General features: G+C 35.7%; 2 protein-coding genes and 1 long non-coding RNA gene across 7 annotated transcripts; all 3 read left to right on the plus strand.

Moving 5' to 3' along the window:
* The first annotated feature begins 540 nt into the window (after positions 1–540).
* Positions 541–3,781, plus strand: LOC116122534 (receptor kinase-like protein Xa21). Its single transcript, XM_031408375.1, has 5 exons — positions 541–1,941; positions 2,618–2,761; positions 2,920–2,975; positions 3,161–3,261; positions 3,343–3,781. The coding sequence occupies exons 1-5, from the start codon at positions 541–543 to the stop codon at positions 3,753–3,755; spliced, it is 2,115 nt and encodes a 704-aa protein (XP_031264235.1). The 3' UTR covers positions 3,756–3,781.
* A 1,334-nt stretch (positions 3,782–5,115) lies between these two features.
* Positions 5,116–8,568, plus strand: LOC116122569. The gene is made up of 3 exons (XR_004126919.1): positions 5,116–5,507; positions 5,695–8,366; positions 8,483–8,568. It is a non-coding gene; the product is annotated as an uncharacterized LOC116122569 (long non-coding RNA).
* A 1,715-nt stretch (positions 8,569–10,283) lies between these two features.
* On the plus strand, positions 10,284–17,939 carry LOC116122568 (probable LRR receptor-like serine/threonine-protein kinase At3g47570). Of its 5 annotated transcripts, none has more exons than XM_031408404.1 (8): positions 10,284–12,968; positions 13,054–14,182; positions 14,288–14,342; positions 14,932–15,140; positions 15,612–15,704; positions 16,530–16,670; positions 16,770–16,874; positions 17,848–17,939. In XM_031408404.1, the coding sequence occupies exons 1-2, from the start codon at positions 10,334–10,336 to the stop codon at positions 13,464–13,466; spliced, it is 3,048 nt and encodes a 1,015-aa protein (XP_031264264.1). In that variant the 5' UTR covers positions 10,284–10,333; the 3' UTR covers positions 13,467–14,182; positions 14,288–14,342; positions 14,932–15,140; positions 15,612–15,704; positions 16,530–16,670; positions 16,770–16,874; positions 17,848–17,939. The 5 variants fall into 5 exon arrangements, with proteins under 5 accessions (XP_031264264.1, XP_031264262.1, XP_031264263.1 ...); XM_031408402.1 differs by lacking the exon at positions 17,848–17,939 and adding an exon at positions 17,066–17,212 and having other exon boundaries at positions 16,770–16,878; XM_031408403.1 differs by lacking the exon at positions 17,848–17,939 and adding an exon at positions 17,066–17,212.
* Positions 17,940–18,379: the final 440 nt, after the last annotated feature.

An 18,379-nucleotide genomic window follows, 5' to 3' on the forward strand; every position in this document is an offset into this window, starting at 1 on the left:
ACTGATCGATGTTTGCGTGACTAATAAGGTAGATGAGGGAGTTTTATTGTCAAATGCGAGACGATGGAGAGGTGAGAAAATGAAGTTTGAGAGTGAAATCCACCCACAAGATTGCTTTAAATTTAAAAGAAAGGGTAAAATTCAGTTATATAAAAAATTTTGAAAGTCTTATGAGGAATTAAATATAGAATTATTATGATTTGTAAAAGTCGATAAATCTACATATCATTAAATTAATTAATATTGTCTAAAAACTCTTAGGAGGATGGTTTTAAAATTTGACGATTTTAATAAAACTTGGAATGATTGTTTAATTTTTAATGCAGCCACATAAGATGCTAATGCTGTGCATGCCACGTGTTCTTAATTTTTAATTTATGTTCAATGGGAAGTTTCTTGGAAAAAGTTGTTGCAACTTGCAAAGACTGTTAAGAGACTTGACTCCACTTAGTCCTGGATAGTGGATACCTTTTTTTAACCTTAACTAAGACGGTAAGGGACTTGAGTCCACTTCAAATTGGGACTTGAGTCCACTTCACCATGTATAAAGGGACAAAGCTAGGTGAAGTAAGCTCATATCTCACTCTTGGAAATGAACAGAATGATAAGTCACTCACTTTGCTGTCTCTCTGTTTTACTTTTTTGCATCACGCTTATGCAAGTTACCACTTTGTCAGTTCCAAATTGGCTCAACAGGAGATAGATCGTGTTTCTTTGCAGGCCTTCAAGTCAAAGATTATTCATGATCCTCAAGGGGTTCTAAACTCATGGAATGATTCTCGCCACTTCTGCGAGTGGTCGGGGATTACGTGTGGTCGCAGGCATAAAAGAGTCACCGTCCTAAGCCTACGTTCTAGAGGTTTCTTCGGCTCCTTGTCACCATACATTGGCAACCTCAGCTTCCTACGAAAATTCGAACTCGCAAACAATAGTATCCAAGGTGAAATCCCTCCTGAAGTTGGCCGTTTGTTCAGGTTAGAAGATTTACAACTTCAAAATAACTCCTTGCTGGGAGAAATTCCAGCCAACTTGTCCCATTGTTCCAGGCTCAAATTCTTATTTTTAGGATATAACAAGCTAGTTGGGAAAATTCCACCGGAGTTTGTCTCCTTGTTCTACCTCAAATTCATACATCTGCACTATAACAGTTTGACAGGAGGCATCCCACCATTTCTTGGGAATCTTACCTCCTTGGAATGGCTATCTATGGCATATAATCCTTTTGGAGGAAAAATTCCAGATGCATTGGGTCAACTGAAAAATTTAACATCTCTTGGACTTGCTGGAAACAACCTATTTGGTGTAGTCCCTCCTTCTATATACAATCTCTCCTTCCTTGTTAATTTTTCTTTGTCTCAGAATCAACTTGAGGGAAGTCTTCCACCAAACGTAGGCCTTACTCTTCCTCGTCTCCAATTTTTTCAAATATCAGTTAACTCATTTGGTGGATCTATTCCAGTATCTTTATCCAACGCTTCAAAACTCCAACGTCTTCTGATAGATTTTAATGAATTTTCAGGAAAATTTAGTGTTGATTTTGGAGGCATCCAAAATCTTGAAACATTTTCTGTGGAGGCTAATAATTTAGGAAGTGGGGAAGCTGATGAGATGAGTTTTATCAATTCTTTGGCGAACTGCAGCAATTTGAGGGTGGTCGCCATAGGTGCAAACCAATTCAGAGGACCCTTGCCCCATTCAATAGCTAACCTTTCTAGTACTAAACTAGAACGTCTATTTGTTGGTCGGAATAATTTGTATGGAACAATCCCGTCAGGGATAGGCTGTCTTCTTAACTTAAATTGGTTGAGTATGTTTAATAACAAATTTTCAGGCACAATTCCCGAAGAATTAGGTAAGCTCCAAAACCTTCAATATTTAGATCTGTCTAGCAACAAACTCTTCGGCGAAATTCCTTCTTCTTTGGGGCACCTGCCCAATCAAGTAAGTTGTCGTTGTTAGATAACAAATTATCAGGAGTCATCCTAGTAGTCTAGGAATTTGAAACAATTGAAAATTTTGCTTTTTTCCCGAAATGACCTTAGTGGAACCATACCCAAACAATTTTTGAAATAACATATCTATCAATTTCACTAGATCTATCCCAAAACCAATTGATTGGATCCATACCTCCAAACATCGTAACCTTAAACTCTATCCATTTTGATGTGTCTGATAATAATTTGTCAGGTGAAATTCCTAGTCACTTAGTCTTTGTTCTAGTCTAGAATATCTTGTAATGTAGGCAATGCTTTCCAAGGATTTATACCTGCATCATTAAGTTCTCTAAGAGGTATTCGAATCATTGATCTTTCTCTCAACAATTTGTCTGGTAAATTCCAAAATTCTTAGAGACTCTCCCTTTGGAGAATCTAAACCTGTCCTTCAATAATTTTGAGGGTGAAGTGCCTCGAAAGGAGTTTTTGCAAATGCAAGCGCAATATCACTTATCGGAAATAGTGGTAGACTTTGTGGAGGAATAACTGAACTACATTTGCTCAAATCACTAGCAAGAATGCAAAGAAAGAGAGGATCTCTCGCGAACACAAATATTGATCTCAATTGCAAGTGGCCTTTCAGGACTAATTGTGATGTCATTATTCATTTTTTGTTGGCTCAGACAAGAAGAGGAAAAACAACCTTCCGATTCTGGATCCAGGTTGATAAAAGCACTTTGAATGTATCATATGATAGGCTACTCAAAGCGACCGATGGGTTTCTTCAACACTTGATTGGTGCAGGAAGTTTCGGCTCTGTGTTTAGGGTATCCTTGATGAAGAGGGAACGATTGTTGCAATCAAAGTACTAAATCTCACGTCGAGGAGCTTCCAAGAGTTTCATGGCAGAGTGTAAAGCGTGAGAAATATCCGTCATAGGAATCTTGTAAAAGTCATAACTTCTTGCTCAAGTATTGATTTTCAGGGCAATGACTTTAAAGCTATTGTTTACGAGTACATGCCAAATGGAAGTCTTGACAAGTGTTTACACCCAGGTCCAGAAACAAAAAGAGAGCAACCTGAAATTCATAATCTTACCCTTTCAGAGAATAAACATTGCAATTGATGTGGCATCTGCAATAGATTATCTCCATTATCGTTGCCATGAGCCAATCCTCCATTGCGATTTGAAGCCTAGCATGTTCTTCTAGATGACGACATGACAGCTCATGTTGGGGATTTCGGTCTAGCAAGTTTCTCCCAGAAGTCTCATCCAAACCAAAGCAGCTCTGTTGGCGTAAGAGGAACATAGGCTATGCAGCCCCAGGTAACCACAAGATTGGATAATTTGAACATAATTATTTTCAAGATTATATACTTCCTAATATAATATTATTGTGAATTGCAGAGTATGGTCTTGGAAGTGAGGTGTCGACAGATGGGGATGTCTACAGTTATGGGATCTTGTTGTTAGAGATGGTAACAAGGAAAAGGCCCACAGACCTTATGTTTGAGGGAGGCCTCAATCTTCACAATTTTGCTAAAATGGCCTTGCCTGACCGGGTGATGGACATTGTCGATCCAGTACTTCTAAATGAGGTTGAAGAGGTTATTGCTACTAATCGTATACTGGTACAAGAAAGAAACATTAAAAGAAAGGAATGCCTCATCTCAATGGTGAGGGTCGGAGTGGCATGTTCAATGGAGATACCACAAGATCGAATGAACATAACTAATGTTGTTCATGAATTACAAGAGGTCAAGAACATCCTTCTCCGACCTAGAACTGTTCTCATCAGGCAAGGAGGTCAATCAGTTTGAGCGAGGTGAAAAGTCAACGCAGTTTCTGTGATTATCTGCCAGGCCACCCACATTTTATCAACCTATTTGTATTTTATTTTCATTTTAAAGTTAAATCCCTTTGATGGAAGTTTGTTGGATACTTTTACTGAGTTTGAATGTTTGATTTAAGAATTTCAAGATTTCTACATATCTTATTTCATTTGGATGGAGTGACCTAAAAATTACAATAAACAGGACAAAGACAATTCCCACCAAAACGCCAAGTTTAGCAGAAAGGTCATTAGGCAATAAACAGTTTCAATCTGTCAGTCACCATTTGAACGTTAGAATGTTTTCTATCTAATTTGAATACTCAATAACTTGTCAAAAAGATCATGTATTTTCTTGCAAATTGGAGTATGGTCTCGGAAGTCTAGAGGTGTCAACAAACAGGGTTGTCTACAGTTTTTGAATCCTGTTATTGGAGAAATTATGTTTAAGGGAGGCCTTAATCTTCATAACTTTGCGAAAAGATGAAGAATTTACGCCAAAAACTTCGTATTGTGCGGGAGACATCACAAAATTCTTAAGTTGCTTGTTAGATTAGAACTCCATTGAAACATCTGAGACTTGAGAGGAGAGAATTAGAGAGAGATGAGAGGACGAGAAAAGAAAGAAGGCGGAAGCGAAGAGAACTGATTTCTACTGGTATATGTATCGGTGAGCAATTTTATGAAACCCCCTGTTCTTTTTTATTTATACAAAAGCCCCTAAATTAAGATTTTTTGTATTTTATCTGAAATTGCCCTCGCCATTCACTTGAGACTTGAGAGAATGAGAGCCAAACAAACACAAGCAATCTCTGTGAGAACATTTGAGGTAATTTTGATTTCTTAAAGTTTCATCGTCAACTTTTTACTTTTCTGAATTTCATTTTCTGTACCTATCTGTTCTAGCTATAATTTTTGCTCACTCTAGGGTTTCATATCTTTTAGAATTTATTTTAGTTTGCATTTCTTGTTGTTGCTTCGAAATAGTGAGTTCCTGGTAGGAATTGGATCTAATTCTCGCTTAGAGCTTAGATCTTGGGTTGGATGTTTCACTCAATGTGTTTATATTTTGCAATTGCAAAATCTGATTCGTTTATTTTGATGGAAATACATGTACGGTTCAGATCCCATGTCTTCATAACATCAATAGTCTTTAATTCAACTTTGAAATTGCTAATGATTTCTCTTTTTTCCTTTTGCTTGATTTCAGCTCGTCCCTGTTTTATTCCATAAATCAGCTAATGGAGTGAAAGTTGATCCCAGTGCTAAAAAAGACCCTGTAAGTTAACTGGAGTCTGGTGAAAATTGATGTTCAATGACTCTTATAATATATTTTGTTTTTGGTGGTTATTCTCAAGTTGAAGAAGGTGCCAAGGTGGAGCTACCATTCTGGCTTGCTCAGGAGTTATATTTGAGGCAAGCTGTATCAATAAATGTTCCGGCTTGTTTCAACCAAAATTAACTGCCATAGTAGTTTCTAGTGTTATTCTTGTTTCTGTGTAAAGGTAGTAATACTAAGGAATTCATTAAAAACTGACTTGAAAGAAGAATTGTTTTTTTTTTTTTTTTTATGTGTGAATGATGTAGAATGGGTGGAGAAACTTTTTGGTAGTGGCCTATGGTCATCAACGAGCAACCAGCTTTTGTGTTATATTATGTTCTGATACACGATTTTTCCGCGTATAATATTTCTTGGTCTTGCTTTCATATGTGGGTTATTTGCATTTACCAGTCCAGCTAGGTCATATTATTTTGTCANTTGCTTTATGTGTGAATGATGTAGAATGGGTGAATAAACTTTTTGGTAGGAAGTGGCCTATGGTCATCAAAGAGCAACCAGCTTTTGTGTTATATTATGTTCTGATACACGATTTTTCCGCGTATGATATTTCTTGGTCTTGCTTACCTGCATTTACCAGTCCAGCTAGGTCATATTATTTTGTCAGTCTTCAAAAATTTGATGTTGTTCTTATTGTATTTCTTTGATCCCTCCTAACCCTTAGTGGCCAAACCTCCTCAGGAATTAGGTGGTTTTAACCAAGTTCTATGGTCGTGATTTCTTGCAAAGTTGTCCTATGTTCAAATGAATCCATGAAGAATGACGTATTTATTTATGTGGTGAATGTGAATCTGAAGATGTAAATATTTATTTACTAGTCTATTCTTCTTTGTTTCATTTGAATACCAAAACAAGGAGGGAAATCCAAGCTGATGCTGCAAATGTGGATCTGAGATCTCGGTGTCCATATTTCTCCGAATTTGGCTGTAAGATAGCACCATTGTGAGTTTATGCTTCTAAAAAATTTCTATGCATGCATATTTCAATGCAGATAATAAGTCTTTCTGTGCCTTCTGTAAGTTTATGCTTCTTGTCCCTTAAATAGTAAATTGCTATCATTATATTTGTTGTTTTCATAATGTCATTATGTGGCACGTTGTCAATTTGGAAGAGAAAGCAATGCCCTGATAATTTGATGTTATTACAAATTTTCATTGTTATGTTTCACTGCTTTTTCACAAGAAAGTTGATCTATTTGATGTAACCTCAAGTGTTTTCCTAGATTCTGCATCTTATTCAAACTGAGAAGCAAATTGAAAGTTTAGAGCTAAACCTGCATTTTCTTGTTTAGGGATGGAATGAAGGATGTGATCAGTTCCTTGTCTCAGAATATCTCTCTATGTTAGAGATAAGTTTCGTTGGAAAGTTAATATTGAAAACATTCGAATGAAAAGAGAAATGAAGAGGATCACCTCTTCATGTATTATCCTAAATGTTGGGAAGCTTATATCACGTGTGTGAGCCTTGTACTGTGGTGATGGATACTTCTTTGTTCCTTATCTCTAACATAAATAATGCTTCTTGGTTACATCTAAGTCAGGAAGAGCACACTTCATATAAAAGTCAGACAACAGTATCCAAGGTGAAATCCCTCCAGGATTTGGCCGTCTGTTCAGGTTGGAATTTTTAAATCTTTCTTCTAACTCCCTGGTGGGGAAATTCCGGCTAACTTGTCCCATTTCTCCAGCCGGGAAATCTTACATTTAGGATTTAACAAGCTAGTAGGAAAATTCCTCCTAAATATGTCTCCTTGTTGAACCTGAAAAGTATAAGCCTACGTGGAAACAATTTAACAGGAGGGGTCCCACTTTTTCTCGCGAATCTTAGCTCCCTGTAAACTTTATCTTTAGCTCACAATGCTTTAAGAGGAACTATTCCAGATTCAATGGATCAATTGACGAGGTTAACATTTCTGTGACTTGGCACTAACAATCTCTCAGGTTCAATCCCTCCTTTCATATACAATCTACATAACATTAAATTAAATTAATATTGTCTAAAAACTCTTGGGACGATGGTTCTGATTTTTTTTAGTTTACATTTCTTCTTGCTGCTTAGGAATAGGGAGTTCCAGGTTGGAATTGGATCTAATTCTCACTTAGAGCTTAGATCTTGGGTTGGATGTTTCACTCAATGTGTTTATATTCTTGCAATTGCCATAGTAGTTTCTGGTGTTATTCTTGTTTCTGTGTAAAGGTAGTAATACTAAGGAATTCATTAAAAACCGACTTGCAAGCAGAATTTGTTTTTTGCTTTATGTGTGAATGATGTAGAATGGGTGGAGAAACTTTTTGGCAGGAAGTGGCCTTTGGTCATCAAAGAGCAATCAGCTTCATGGCCGAGAGTATAGCATTGAGAAATATCTGTCACAGAAATCTTGTTAGAGTCATAACTTCTTGTTCAAGTAATGATTACCAAAATGACTTCAGAGCTATAGTTTATGAACACATGCCAAATGGGAGTCTTCAAGAATGGTTGCACCCAGCTCCAAATAAAGAAGAAAAGCAACATGAAATTCAAAATCTTACCCTTCTGCAAAGAATAAACATGGCACTTGATGCGGCATCTGCACTAAATTATCTCCATCACCACTGCCAAGAGCCAGTCATCCATTGCTACTTAGAGCCAAGCAATATTCTTCTAGACAACAACATGACCGCTCATGTTGGGGATTTCGGGCTAGCAAGGTTTCTTCAAGAAGTGTCAAATCCAAATCACAGCAGCTCTTCTGGAGTAAGAGGAACAATTGGTTGTGCAGCCGCAGGGACCGCAAGACTTTTGATCTTCTGTTACATTAATATTAACTCATGCCTACTACAAAATTTGAACAGGTAATTTACTTTTCAAAAGATTATATACTTTCTATTGTTATTCTTGTTGGGTTTCAGGGTATGGTCTTGGAAGTAAGGTGTCAACAAATGGGAATGTCTCCAGTTTTGGGATCCTGTTGTTAAAGATGGTAACATGGAAAAAACCTACAGACCTTATGTTTGAGGGAGGCGTTAATGTTCATAACTTTTGCTTGACCGTTTGATGGGCATTGTGGATCCAATTTTTCTAAAAGATGATAAAGAGTTGTCTTTCTACAAACCGTAGCAAGAGAGAAACAAATATCAACAGCAGAAAAGAATGTCTTAATTTTATGGTAAGGATTGGAGTGGCATGTTCGATGGAGTCACCACAAGACTGGATGAACATAACGGATGTTGTCCATGACTTGCTATCAGCCAGGAACATCCTTCTGGAACCTAAGGCAAGGAGGTAAGATTCCAAAGATTTAAATAACTTCACTTGCTGATAATTACGTAAATTGTCCTTTAATTTAGCAATATTCTTTAAATTAGTTTTACGCTCTTAATCCTTTTCACGAATTGCAGGGCTATTAAGAAAATATAATCTTGAAGCGAAAGCAGGGTGAAAGAGCAGAGAACCGGTAAAAAAAAAAAAAAAAAAAAAAAAGTTTGAAATGAAGCCATAACATGACAGAGAACTGGTAGCCTTAAGTTGATGAAATAAATAAAAATTTAATAAGCTATTCTCAGATCAAAAACAAGAAGAAAAATTTACACATCTCTTATAAAAAATAAATAAATAAGTGTAGGCTAACAAAAATTCAACTGATTTTGATGTTCTTAAGGTATAGTAAAAATCATATTTCATGAGATTAAGGGAAAAAAAATCTGAAAAACACATTGTTATGTATCATTGTTAATTCACTTGTTACAACTTACAAGCTCCAAGTTTAAAAAACTTAAATCAAAACACAGCTAGAATTTGTTGTGAAAATATGCAAAGGTTAATAAAGCGGGCTTTTTGGATTCTTGATTATTTAATATCAGGCCTTTTGTGACAAAATTATAACGAAATAGCCCAATACACCAAATTTCTTCACCGACAAAGAAATCTTTATTAAAGTTATGTAACACGAGTCAACTCCTTGTTTAAAGTCCAAATTTGTTATAATCAATACCACTAAATAGGCAGTAAAGTTTCACAAACTCACCATATATAAAGCGACAAAGCTAGGTGAAGCAAGCTAGCGTCTCCTTCTAAAAAATGAATACAATGATAGGCTTTCCTTATATGATTTTAAAGTTTCACCGCTTCTAGTAAATTTTTTTTATTCTTCTTTTGAACTTATCTTACTTTATAGACGTTATTGTAAAATTACAATAAACAGAACTTCATTCAAGAATCTTGTCAAAATATAAACTGCACTTTCTAAAGTTTGCTCCAAATAATAATAATAATTGCCGATTTAGCAATGAGATTACTAAACACGAGTCATGCAGCCACATAAAACGAGGACCCTATTTCCACTTGAAAGGTTGATCTCTACATCCCATGTGCTCTTAATTTTTAATTCATTTTCTTTGGAAATTTCTTGGAAAAAGTTGTTGCAACTTTCTTTGGTTCATGGTGGAAGATAATTTACACCTTTTGAAAATAAATGAAAAAGAGAATAAATGTGGATCACGTTCACCATTTTTTTACATGAAAGTCACAGTTCTGGACACATTTTCTACCTTAACTAACACGGTAAGAGACTTGACTCCACTTTAACTTGAGGGAAGAAAAAATTTGCCTTGGCTAATTTCTGGTGTGTAGCACACCAAATGCAGGAGGCCCACACATCTCTTTTAAAAAATAAATAAATAAAGGTTAACAAAAATTCAACTGATTTTGATACTTTTTTAGGGTATATTAAGAGTAAAAATCATATTTCATGAGATTGTTGTAAGAAAAAATTATAAATAAATAGTCAAATTTCTTCACCATTATATAATGTGCGCAAACATATAACATTATCACATTGAAGCGTAGCTCACATATCCAGCTTTTTGTGTTGGATACGTCAAATTCGGTTCCAACAACTATCACACAGGGCATAAAACTCATTCAAAATTGTCAAAGAAGGAAAACAAATCTGAAAAAGACATTGTCATTTGGTGAAAAAATTGTACTTAAATAGACCGATACACCAAATTTCTTCACCATTATATGCACGGCAAGGAAATCTTTAGTAAAGTTATGTAACACTAGTCAATTCCCTGTTTTAAGTCCAGATTTGTAATAATTAATGCCACTGAATAGGCATTAGAGTTTCACAAACTCACCATATATAATGCGACAAGGCGAAGAAAGCTCACATCTTACTCTTAGAAATGAACACAATGATAAGTCACTCACTTTGCTTTCGCTCTGTTTTAGTTTTTTGCATCACGCTTATGCAAGTTACCAATTTTGTCAGTTCCAAATTGGCTCAACAGGAGACAGATCGTGTTTCTTTGCAGGCCTTCAAGTCAAAGATTATTCATGATCCTCAAGGGGTTCTAAACTCGTGGAATGATTCTCGCCACTTCTGCGAGTGGGAGGGGATTACCTGTGGTCATAGGCATAGAAGAGTCACCATCCTAAGCCTACGTTCTAGAGGTTTGTTTGGATCCTTGTCACCACACATTGGCAACCTCAGCTTCCTACAGAAGTTCGATCTCTCAAACAATAGTATCCAAGGTGAAATCCCTCCTGAAGTTGGCCGTCTGTTCAGGTTAGAAGATTTACAGATTCTAAATAACTCTATGGTGGGAGAAATTCCAGCCAACTTGTCCCATTGTTCCAGGCTGACATTCTTATTTTTAGGATTTAACAAGCTAGTTGGGAAAATTCCACCGCAGTTTGTCTCCTTGTTCAACCTCAAAAAGATATATCTGCACTATAACAATTTGATAGGAGGCATCCCACCATTTCTTGGGAATCTTACCTCCCTGGAAGTGCTATCTATGGGTTTCAATCATTTTGGAGGAAATATTCCACATTCATTGGGTCAGCTCAAAAATTTAATAGCTCTTGGAATTGGTGGAAACAACCTATCTGGTGTTGTCCCTCCTTCTATGTACAATCTCTCCTTCCTTGCTATTTTTTCTTTGCCTTTGAATCAACTTGAGGGAAGTCTTCCACCACATTTAGGCCTTACTCTTCCTCGTCTCCAATATTTTCAAATCACAGACAACTTTTTTGGTGGATCTATTCCAGTATCTTTATCCAATGCTTCGAAACTCCAAAATATTCAGATGGGTTTTAATGAATTTTCAAGAAAATTGCGTGTTGATTTTGGAGGCATGCAATGCCTTAAATTCCTAAATTTGGCCATCAATAATTTAGGAAGTGGGGAAGGTGATGAGATGAGTTTTATCGACTCTTTGGCCAACTGCAGCAATTTGTGGAAGTTCTCCATATATGGAAACCAATTCAGAGGACCCTTGCCCAATTCAATAGGTAACCTTTCTAGTACTAAACTGCAACATTTATTTGTTAGTGAGAATAATTTGTATGGAACAATCCCATCAGGGATAGGCGGCCTTCTTAACTTAAATTGGTTGGGTATGAGTGGTAACAATTTTTCAGGCACAATTCCCGAAGAATTAGGTAAGCTCCAAAACCTTGAAAATTTAGATCTGTTTAGCAACAAACTCTCCGGCGAAATTCCTCCTTCTTTGGGGAACTTGTCAAAAATCAATGAGTTATGGTTGTCAGATAACAAATTATCAGGAGTCATACCTAGTAGTCTAGGAAATTTGAAACAATTGAAAGATTTGGATCTGTCCCAAAATGAACTTAGTGGAACCATACCCAAACAAGTTTTTGAAATAACGTATCTGTCAATTTCACTAAATCTCTCACAAAACCAATTGATTGGACACATACCTCCAAACATTGGTAGCCTAAAACTTCTTTCCAGTTTTGCTGTGTCCGATAATAATTTGTCAGGTGAAATTCCGAGTCAATTTAGTCTCTGTTCTAGTCTAGAATATCTTGTAATGGATGGCAATGCTTTCCAAGGATTTATACCAATATCATTGAGTTCTCTGAGAGGTATTCGAATCATTGATCTTTCTCACAATAATTTGTCTGGCAAAATTCCAAAGTTCTTAGAGATTCTCGCTTTGGAGAATCTAAACCTATCCTTCAATAATTTTGAGGGCGAAGTGCCATTGAAAGGTGTTTTTGCAAATGCAAGTGCAATATCACTTGTTGGAAATAACGGTAGACTTTGTGGAGGAATAGCTGAACTACATTTGCTCAAATGCACTAGCAAGAACGCAAAGAAAGAGAGGATCTCCCCACGAACCAAACTATTGATATCAATTGCAAGTGTCCTTTCAGGACTAACCATGATGTCATTATTCATTTTTTGTTGGCTCAGAAAGAGAAGAGGGAAACAACCTTCTAAATCTGGATCCAAGTTGATAAAAGAACTTCTGAATGTATCGTATGAAAGGCTACTCAAAGCGACCGATGGGTTTTCTTCAACAAACTTAATTGGTGCGGGAAGTTTCGGCTCTGTGTTTAAGGGTATCCTTGATGAAGATGGAACTATTGCTGCAATCAAAGTACTAAATCTTCAATGTCGAGGAGCATCCAAGAGTTTCATGGCAGAGTGTAAAGCGTTGAGAAATATTCGTCATAGGAATCTTGTAAAAGTCATAACTTCTTGCTCAAGTATTGATTTTCAGGGCAATGACTTTAAAGCTATTGTTTACGAGTACATGCCAAATGGAAGTCTTGACAAGTGGTTACACCCAAGTCCAGAAACAGAAGAAGAGCAACCTGAAATTCAGAATCTTACCCTTCTTCAGAGAATAAACATTGCAATTGATGTGGCATCTGCAATAGATTATCTCCATTATTGTTGCCATGAGCCAATCCTCCACTGCGATTTGAAGCCTAGCAATGTTCTTCTAGATGACGACATGACATCTCATGTTGGGGATTTCGGTCTAGCAAAGTTTCTCCCAGAAGTCTCAAATCCAAACCAAAGCAGCTCTGTTGGTGTAAGAGGAACAATAGGCTATGCAGCCCCAGGTAACGACAAGATTGGATAATTTGAAAAATTAAATACTTGTCAAAGATCATATACTTCCTAATATAATATTATTGTGAATTGCAGAGTATGGTCTTGGAAGTGAGGTGTCGACAAATGGGGATGTCTACAGTTATGGGATCTTGTTGTTAGAGATGGTAACAAGGAAAAGGCCCACAGACCTTATGTTTGAGGGAGGCTTCAATCTTCACAATTTTGCCAAAATGGCCTTGCCTGACCGGGTGATGGACATTGTCGATCCAGTACTTCTAAATGAGGTTGAAGAGGTTACTGCTACTAATCGTATACTGGCACAAGAAAGAAACATTAAAAGAAAGGAATGCCTCATCTCAATGGTAAGGGTCGGAGTGGCATGTTCAATGGAGATACCACAAGATCGAATGAACATAACCAATGTTGTTCATGAATTACAAGCGGTCAAGAACATCCTTCTCCAGCCTAGAACTGTTCTCATCAGGCAAGGAGGTCAATCAGCTTGAGCGAGGTGAAATGTGAACGCAGTTTCTGTGATTATCTGCCAGGCCACCCACATTTTATCAACTTATTTGTATTTTATTTTCATTTTGAAGTTAAATCCCTTTGATGGAAGTTTGCTAGACACTTTTATTGAGTTTGAATGTTTGATTTAAGAGTTTCAAGATTTCGACATATTTTATTTCATTTGGATGGAGTGACTTAAAAATTACAATAAACAGGACAAAGACAATTCCCACCAAAACGCACAGTTTATTAGAAAGGTCATTAGGCAATAAACAGTTTCAATCTGTCAGTCACTATTTGAATGTTAGAATGTTTTCTATCTAATTTGAATACTCAATTACTTGTCAAAAAGATCATGTATTTTCTAATGTTATTCTTGTAAATTGGAGTATGGTCTCGGAAGTCTAGAGGTGTCAACAAACAGGGATGTCTATAGTTTTTGAATCCTGTTATTGGAGATGATAACGAGGAAAAGGCCAGAGAAATTATGTATAAGGGAGGGCTTAATCTTCATAACTTTGCGAAAAGATGAAGAATTTACGTCAAAAACTTCGTATTGTGCGGGAGACATCACAAAATTCTTAAGTTGCTTGTTAGATTAGAACTCCATTGAAACATCTGAGACTTGAGAGGAGAGAATTAGAGAGAGATGAGAGGACGAGAAAAGAAAGAAGGCGGAAGCGAAGAGAATTGATTTCTACTGGCATATATATCGGTGAGTAATTTTATTGAACCCCTTGTTCTTTTTTATTTATACAAAAGGCCCTAAATTAAGATTTTTTGTATTTTATCTGAAATTTTCCCTCGCCATTCACTTGAGACTTGAGAGAATGAGAGCCAAACAAACACAAGCAAGCTCTGTGAGAACATTTGAGGTAATTTTAATTTCTTATAATTCGTCGTCAACTTTTTACTTTTCTGAATTTCATTTTCTATATGTATCTGTTCTAGCTATAAATTTTGCTTACTCTAGGGTTTCAGATCTTTCAGAATTTATTTTAGTTTACATTTCTTCTTGTTGCTGAGGAATAGTGAGTTCCAGGTTGGAATTGGATCTAATTCTCGCTTAGAGCTTAGATCTAGACCATTTTCTTTTTTTAATCTTGGTTTGGATGTTTTAGTCAATGTGTTTATATTCTTACAACTGGGAAATCTGATTCGTTCATTTTGACGGAATCACATAAATGGTTCAGATCCCCTGCATTCTCTACACTGAAATTCATTTATATTCACAATTATTGTAATTAATTTTTTATGTATTGTTCCCCAGCTGTTAAATATCTCATAAATTGTGAAGGAAAAATCAAGAGAAACTGCTTAATGTCTCATAATATCTCATAAATTATTATGACATTGATGATATTCTTGTATAAGAAGAGATTATTATCTTGGTCTTCATACTCGCAGTTGTCTTTAATTCAACTTTGAAATTGCTTAATGATTTTCCTTTTTTTCTTTTGCTAGATTTCAGCTCGTCCTTGTTGTGTTCCATAAGTCAGCTAATGGAGTAAAAGTTGATCCCAGTGCTGAAGACTGTGCAAGTTTACTGGAGTTTGGTGGAAATTGATGTTCAATGACTGTATCATAATATATTATGTTTTTGGTGGTTGTTCTCAGGTTGAAGGAGGTGCGAAGGCTGTATCAATAAATGTTCCGGCTTGTTTCAACCAAAAGTAATTCGTTTCTACTGTTATTCTTATTTCTAACTAAAGATAGTAATAACACTAAGAAATTCATTAAAAACTGACTTGCAAGAAGAATTTTCAACATGATTTTGCTTTATGTGTGAATGGTGTAGAAGGGGCCCTTGGTCATTAAAAAGCAATCAGATTTTGTATTCTAATATGTGGGTTACTTTTGTTCACCAGTCCAACTAGGTCAAATTATTTTGTCAAAGTCTTCTAGAGTTTGTTGTTCTTATTGTATTTCGTTGATCCCTCCCTCCCCTTTTGCTTTTTCGAGTGACCAAACCCCCTCTGGAATTAGGTGGTTTTAACCAAGTTCTATGATCACAATTTCTTGCAAAGTTGTCCTACGTTCAAATGAATGCATGAAGAATGACATATTTATTTATGTGAATGAGAATCTGAAGATGTGAATATTTATTTACTTTTCTAGTCTTCTTTGTTTTAATTGAATACCAGAACAAGGCGGGAAATCCAGGCTGATGCTGCAAATGTGGATCTGAGATCTAGGTGTCCATATTTCTACAAATGTGGCTGTAAGATAGCACCAATGTGAGTTTCTGCTATGCACTGGCTTCTTCACATGCATACAGTTTTTCTTGCCTTCTGATAGCTTTCCTTATAATGAATCTCTCCCATTCTTCTTGTCCCTTATATAGTAAATTGCTCTCTTCATATTTGTTGTTTTCATAATGTCATTTTACGGCACTTTGTCAATTTGGAAAAGAAAGCAATGCGCTAAAGATTTGATGTTATTACAAATTTTCCATGTTATGTTTCACTGCTTTTTTAGAACAAAGTTGATCTGGTTATTTATTACATAAAAAATTTGAACTGGTCTCTAGTTTTTCCTAGTTTCTGCATCTTATTGAAACTGTGAAGCATATTGAAGGTATAGAGCTAAACTTGCATTTTCATGACTTGGGATGGAATAAAGAATGTGGTCAGTTCCTTGTCTCAGAAGATCAATATGTATATTAGAGATAGGATTCATCGAAAAGTTAATGTTGAAAACAGTAGAGTGAAAAGAGAAATGAACAGGATCACCTGTTCATGTTTTTATTATCCTAAATGTTCGTAGCTTGTATCAAGTGCGTCAGCCTAGTAATGTGGTTAGGGATACTTATTTGTTCCTTTGTCTCTGAACATAATGATGCTTTTTCATTACATCTAATTCAGGAAGGGCACAGTTAACACATATAAAGTTGTGTAGGATGGATGGTATACCTGTAATTAATTAACACTAAGCAATTCATAAGCAGTTTTAGTTGCTATCTATTGCTCTGAGCTGTGCAGTTGCACTAATCATTTTTCAACTTCCCAACATGAAATTCACTCTTGAGTTTTTATTTACTTGGCTCTTGTTTTCATGGATAGGATTGGTGATCGAACAATTGGAAAGATCGATGCTCCTGTTTACATTTCGGATGTGGTATAAGGACTTTACCAAGGCACACACTGTGGCTTATGCAGTGGCTTCCAAATTCTTGATGGCTTTAACAAAAGAAGAAACTAACTGTGAGATTATTTTTGCTCATTTAACCACATATCTTCCATTTTCATGTCACATCTATTGTCCATATTAGTAATAATGATAAAATGCTTTTGCCTGTGTAGTGTAAATAGCCGCACAAAACTCCATGGTAGCCTTTAAAAAGTGGTGGATAGGTGGCCCCAAATTTCAGAGGGCCTCAGTTCTTGGGGGAAGAGGAAACCAATTGAGTAGGTGCTTTTCCTAACCTAATTATAATTTGTTGTACACCATGTGAGTCTACTTTGTAAGTGTAAGTGTCATGCCGAGAGGTTTCATACATGCGTGATGTAACATAGAAAGTAGTATTTGAGTTTAGATTTTAAGAATTTATAGGTTTCTTTGACCTTGTCCATTGATAATATTAGTTTATATTTTGCAGAAGTAGTAAAGAAAGAAGGAAAGCCTACTGCTGTTTGTGGTGGTTTGGTAATTTGTCAATAGCTAGATACTGCTATTTATAAAATTTTGAAGCCCTTGTCTACGTGGGTTCAAAAGAACACTTTTTTAATAATAAATATGTTATTTAGAATTTTTTTTATATTTTGGAATTAAAAATGATGCTTGAGTGGAGCATTGATCTTCACGTCAATGGGCCTAATATATTCCAGCTAGGTGATTGGTAGAATTGATTTGTTGCATGTGATGACTATGGGCTTAAACAGTTTATGTTACTGTTTAAGTGATGAGATTAGATATTTTGGTCGGAAGATATTTTTTCATCTTACGCTTATAGCCTGATTATCTGATTCTGATGAATTGTGCTTTTTAATCTTCCGCGGCATGTCTGACTCTGATTCTGACAAGGATAAATTGTGCTTTTTGATCAACTTATACTTATTTCATTTTCATTTTAAAGTTAAATCCCTTTGATGAAAGTTTGTTGGATACTTTTTATTGGATATTTGATTTAAGAATTTCGACATTTCTTCAGATCTTATTTCATTTGGATGGAGTGAAATAAAATTACAATAAACATGACAAAGACAATTCAAACCAAAACGCCCAGTTTAGCAATAGAGTTACTAGGCAATAAATAGTTGTAATTAGTCAGTCACCATTTGAACATTAGAATGTTTTCTATTTAATATGAATGATTAATTACTTGTCAAAAAGATCATGTATTTTCTAATGTTATTCTTGTTAATTGGAGTATGGTCTCAGAAGTCATAAGGTGTCAACAAATAGGGATGTCTACAGTCTTGGAATCCTGTTATTGTAGATGATAACGAGGAAAAGACCCACAGATGTTATGTTTGAGGCCAGTGTTAATCTTGTCTAACCGGGTGATGCACATTATGGATCCGATACTTCTAAAAGTTGATGAGGAGACGATTGCTTCTAACCATAGGCTGAAGGAAACAGTAAACAACATCATAAGGGAATGTCTCATTTCCATTGCGAGGATTGGAGTGGCAGGTTCAATGGAGTCACCACAAGATTGAATGAATATATTTAAGAAACTACCTCTCTTCTTGACAATGAGCTATAATGATCATGGAGGTTTTGCTCTTTCATTTATATTATTTTTAGCCTATTCTTTTTATTAATAGCAGGGCTATGCTATTAATATCCTCATCAAAACTTGCAAGTTAAACTCTATTTTTTTTAATACTCAGGAGAACACCCAAAACAAAAAAGAGAAAAAAAAAAATAACTAAATGATTGCATAATTTAAGTTTTACCAAACAAAAAA

This window comes from Pistacia vera, unplaced genomic scaffold, assembly GCF_008641045.1.
Source record: "Pistacia vera cultivar Batoury unplaced genomic scaffold, PisVer_v2 Contig135, whole genome shotgun sequence".
Taxonomy (NCBI): domain Eukaryota; kingdom Viridiplantae; phylum Streptophyta; class Magnoliopsida; order Sapindales; family Anacardiaceae; genus Pistacia; species Pistacia vera.

Bases quoted from the DNA above. Each gene is read 5' to 3' on its own strand.
- LOC116122568 (XM_031408404.1), top strand. From the start codon at position 10,334: ATGCAAGTTACCAATTTTGTCAGTTCCAAATTGGCTCAACAGGAGACA. The intron at 12,969-13,053 runs GTAACGACAAGA...TGTGAATTGCAG, and splicing joins AATAGGCTATGCAGCCCCAG to AGTATGGTCTTGGAAGTGAG.
- LOC116122534 (XM_031408375.1), top strand. From the start codon at position 541: ATGTATAAAGGGACAAAGCTAGGTGAAGTAAGCTCATATCTCACTCTT. The intron at 1,942-2,617 runs GTAAGTTGTCGT...TTGTTGGCTCAG, and splicing joins TGGGGCACCTGCCCAATCAA to ACAAGAAGAGGAAAAACAAC. The intron at 2,976-3,160 runs GTGTTTACACCC...ACGACATGACAG, and splicing joins CCAAATGGAAGTCTTGACAA to CTCATGTTGGGGATTTCGGT.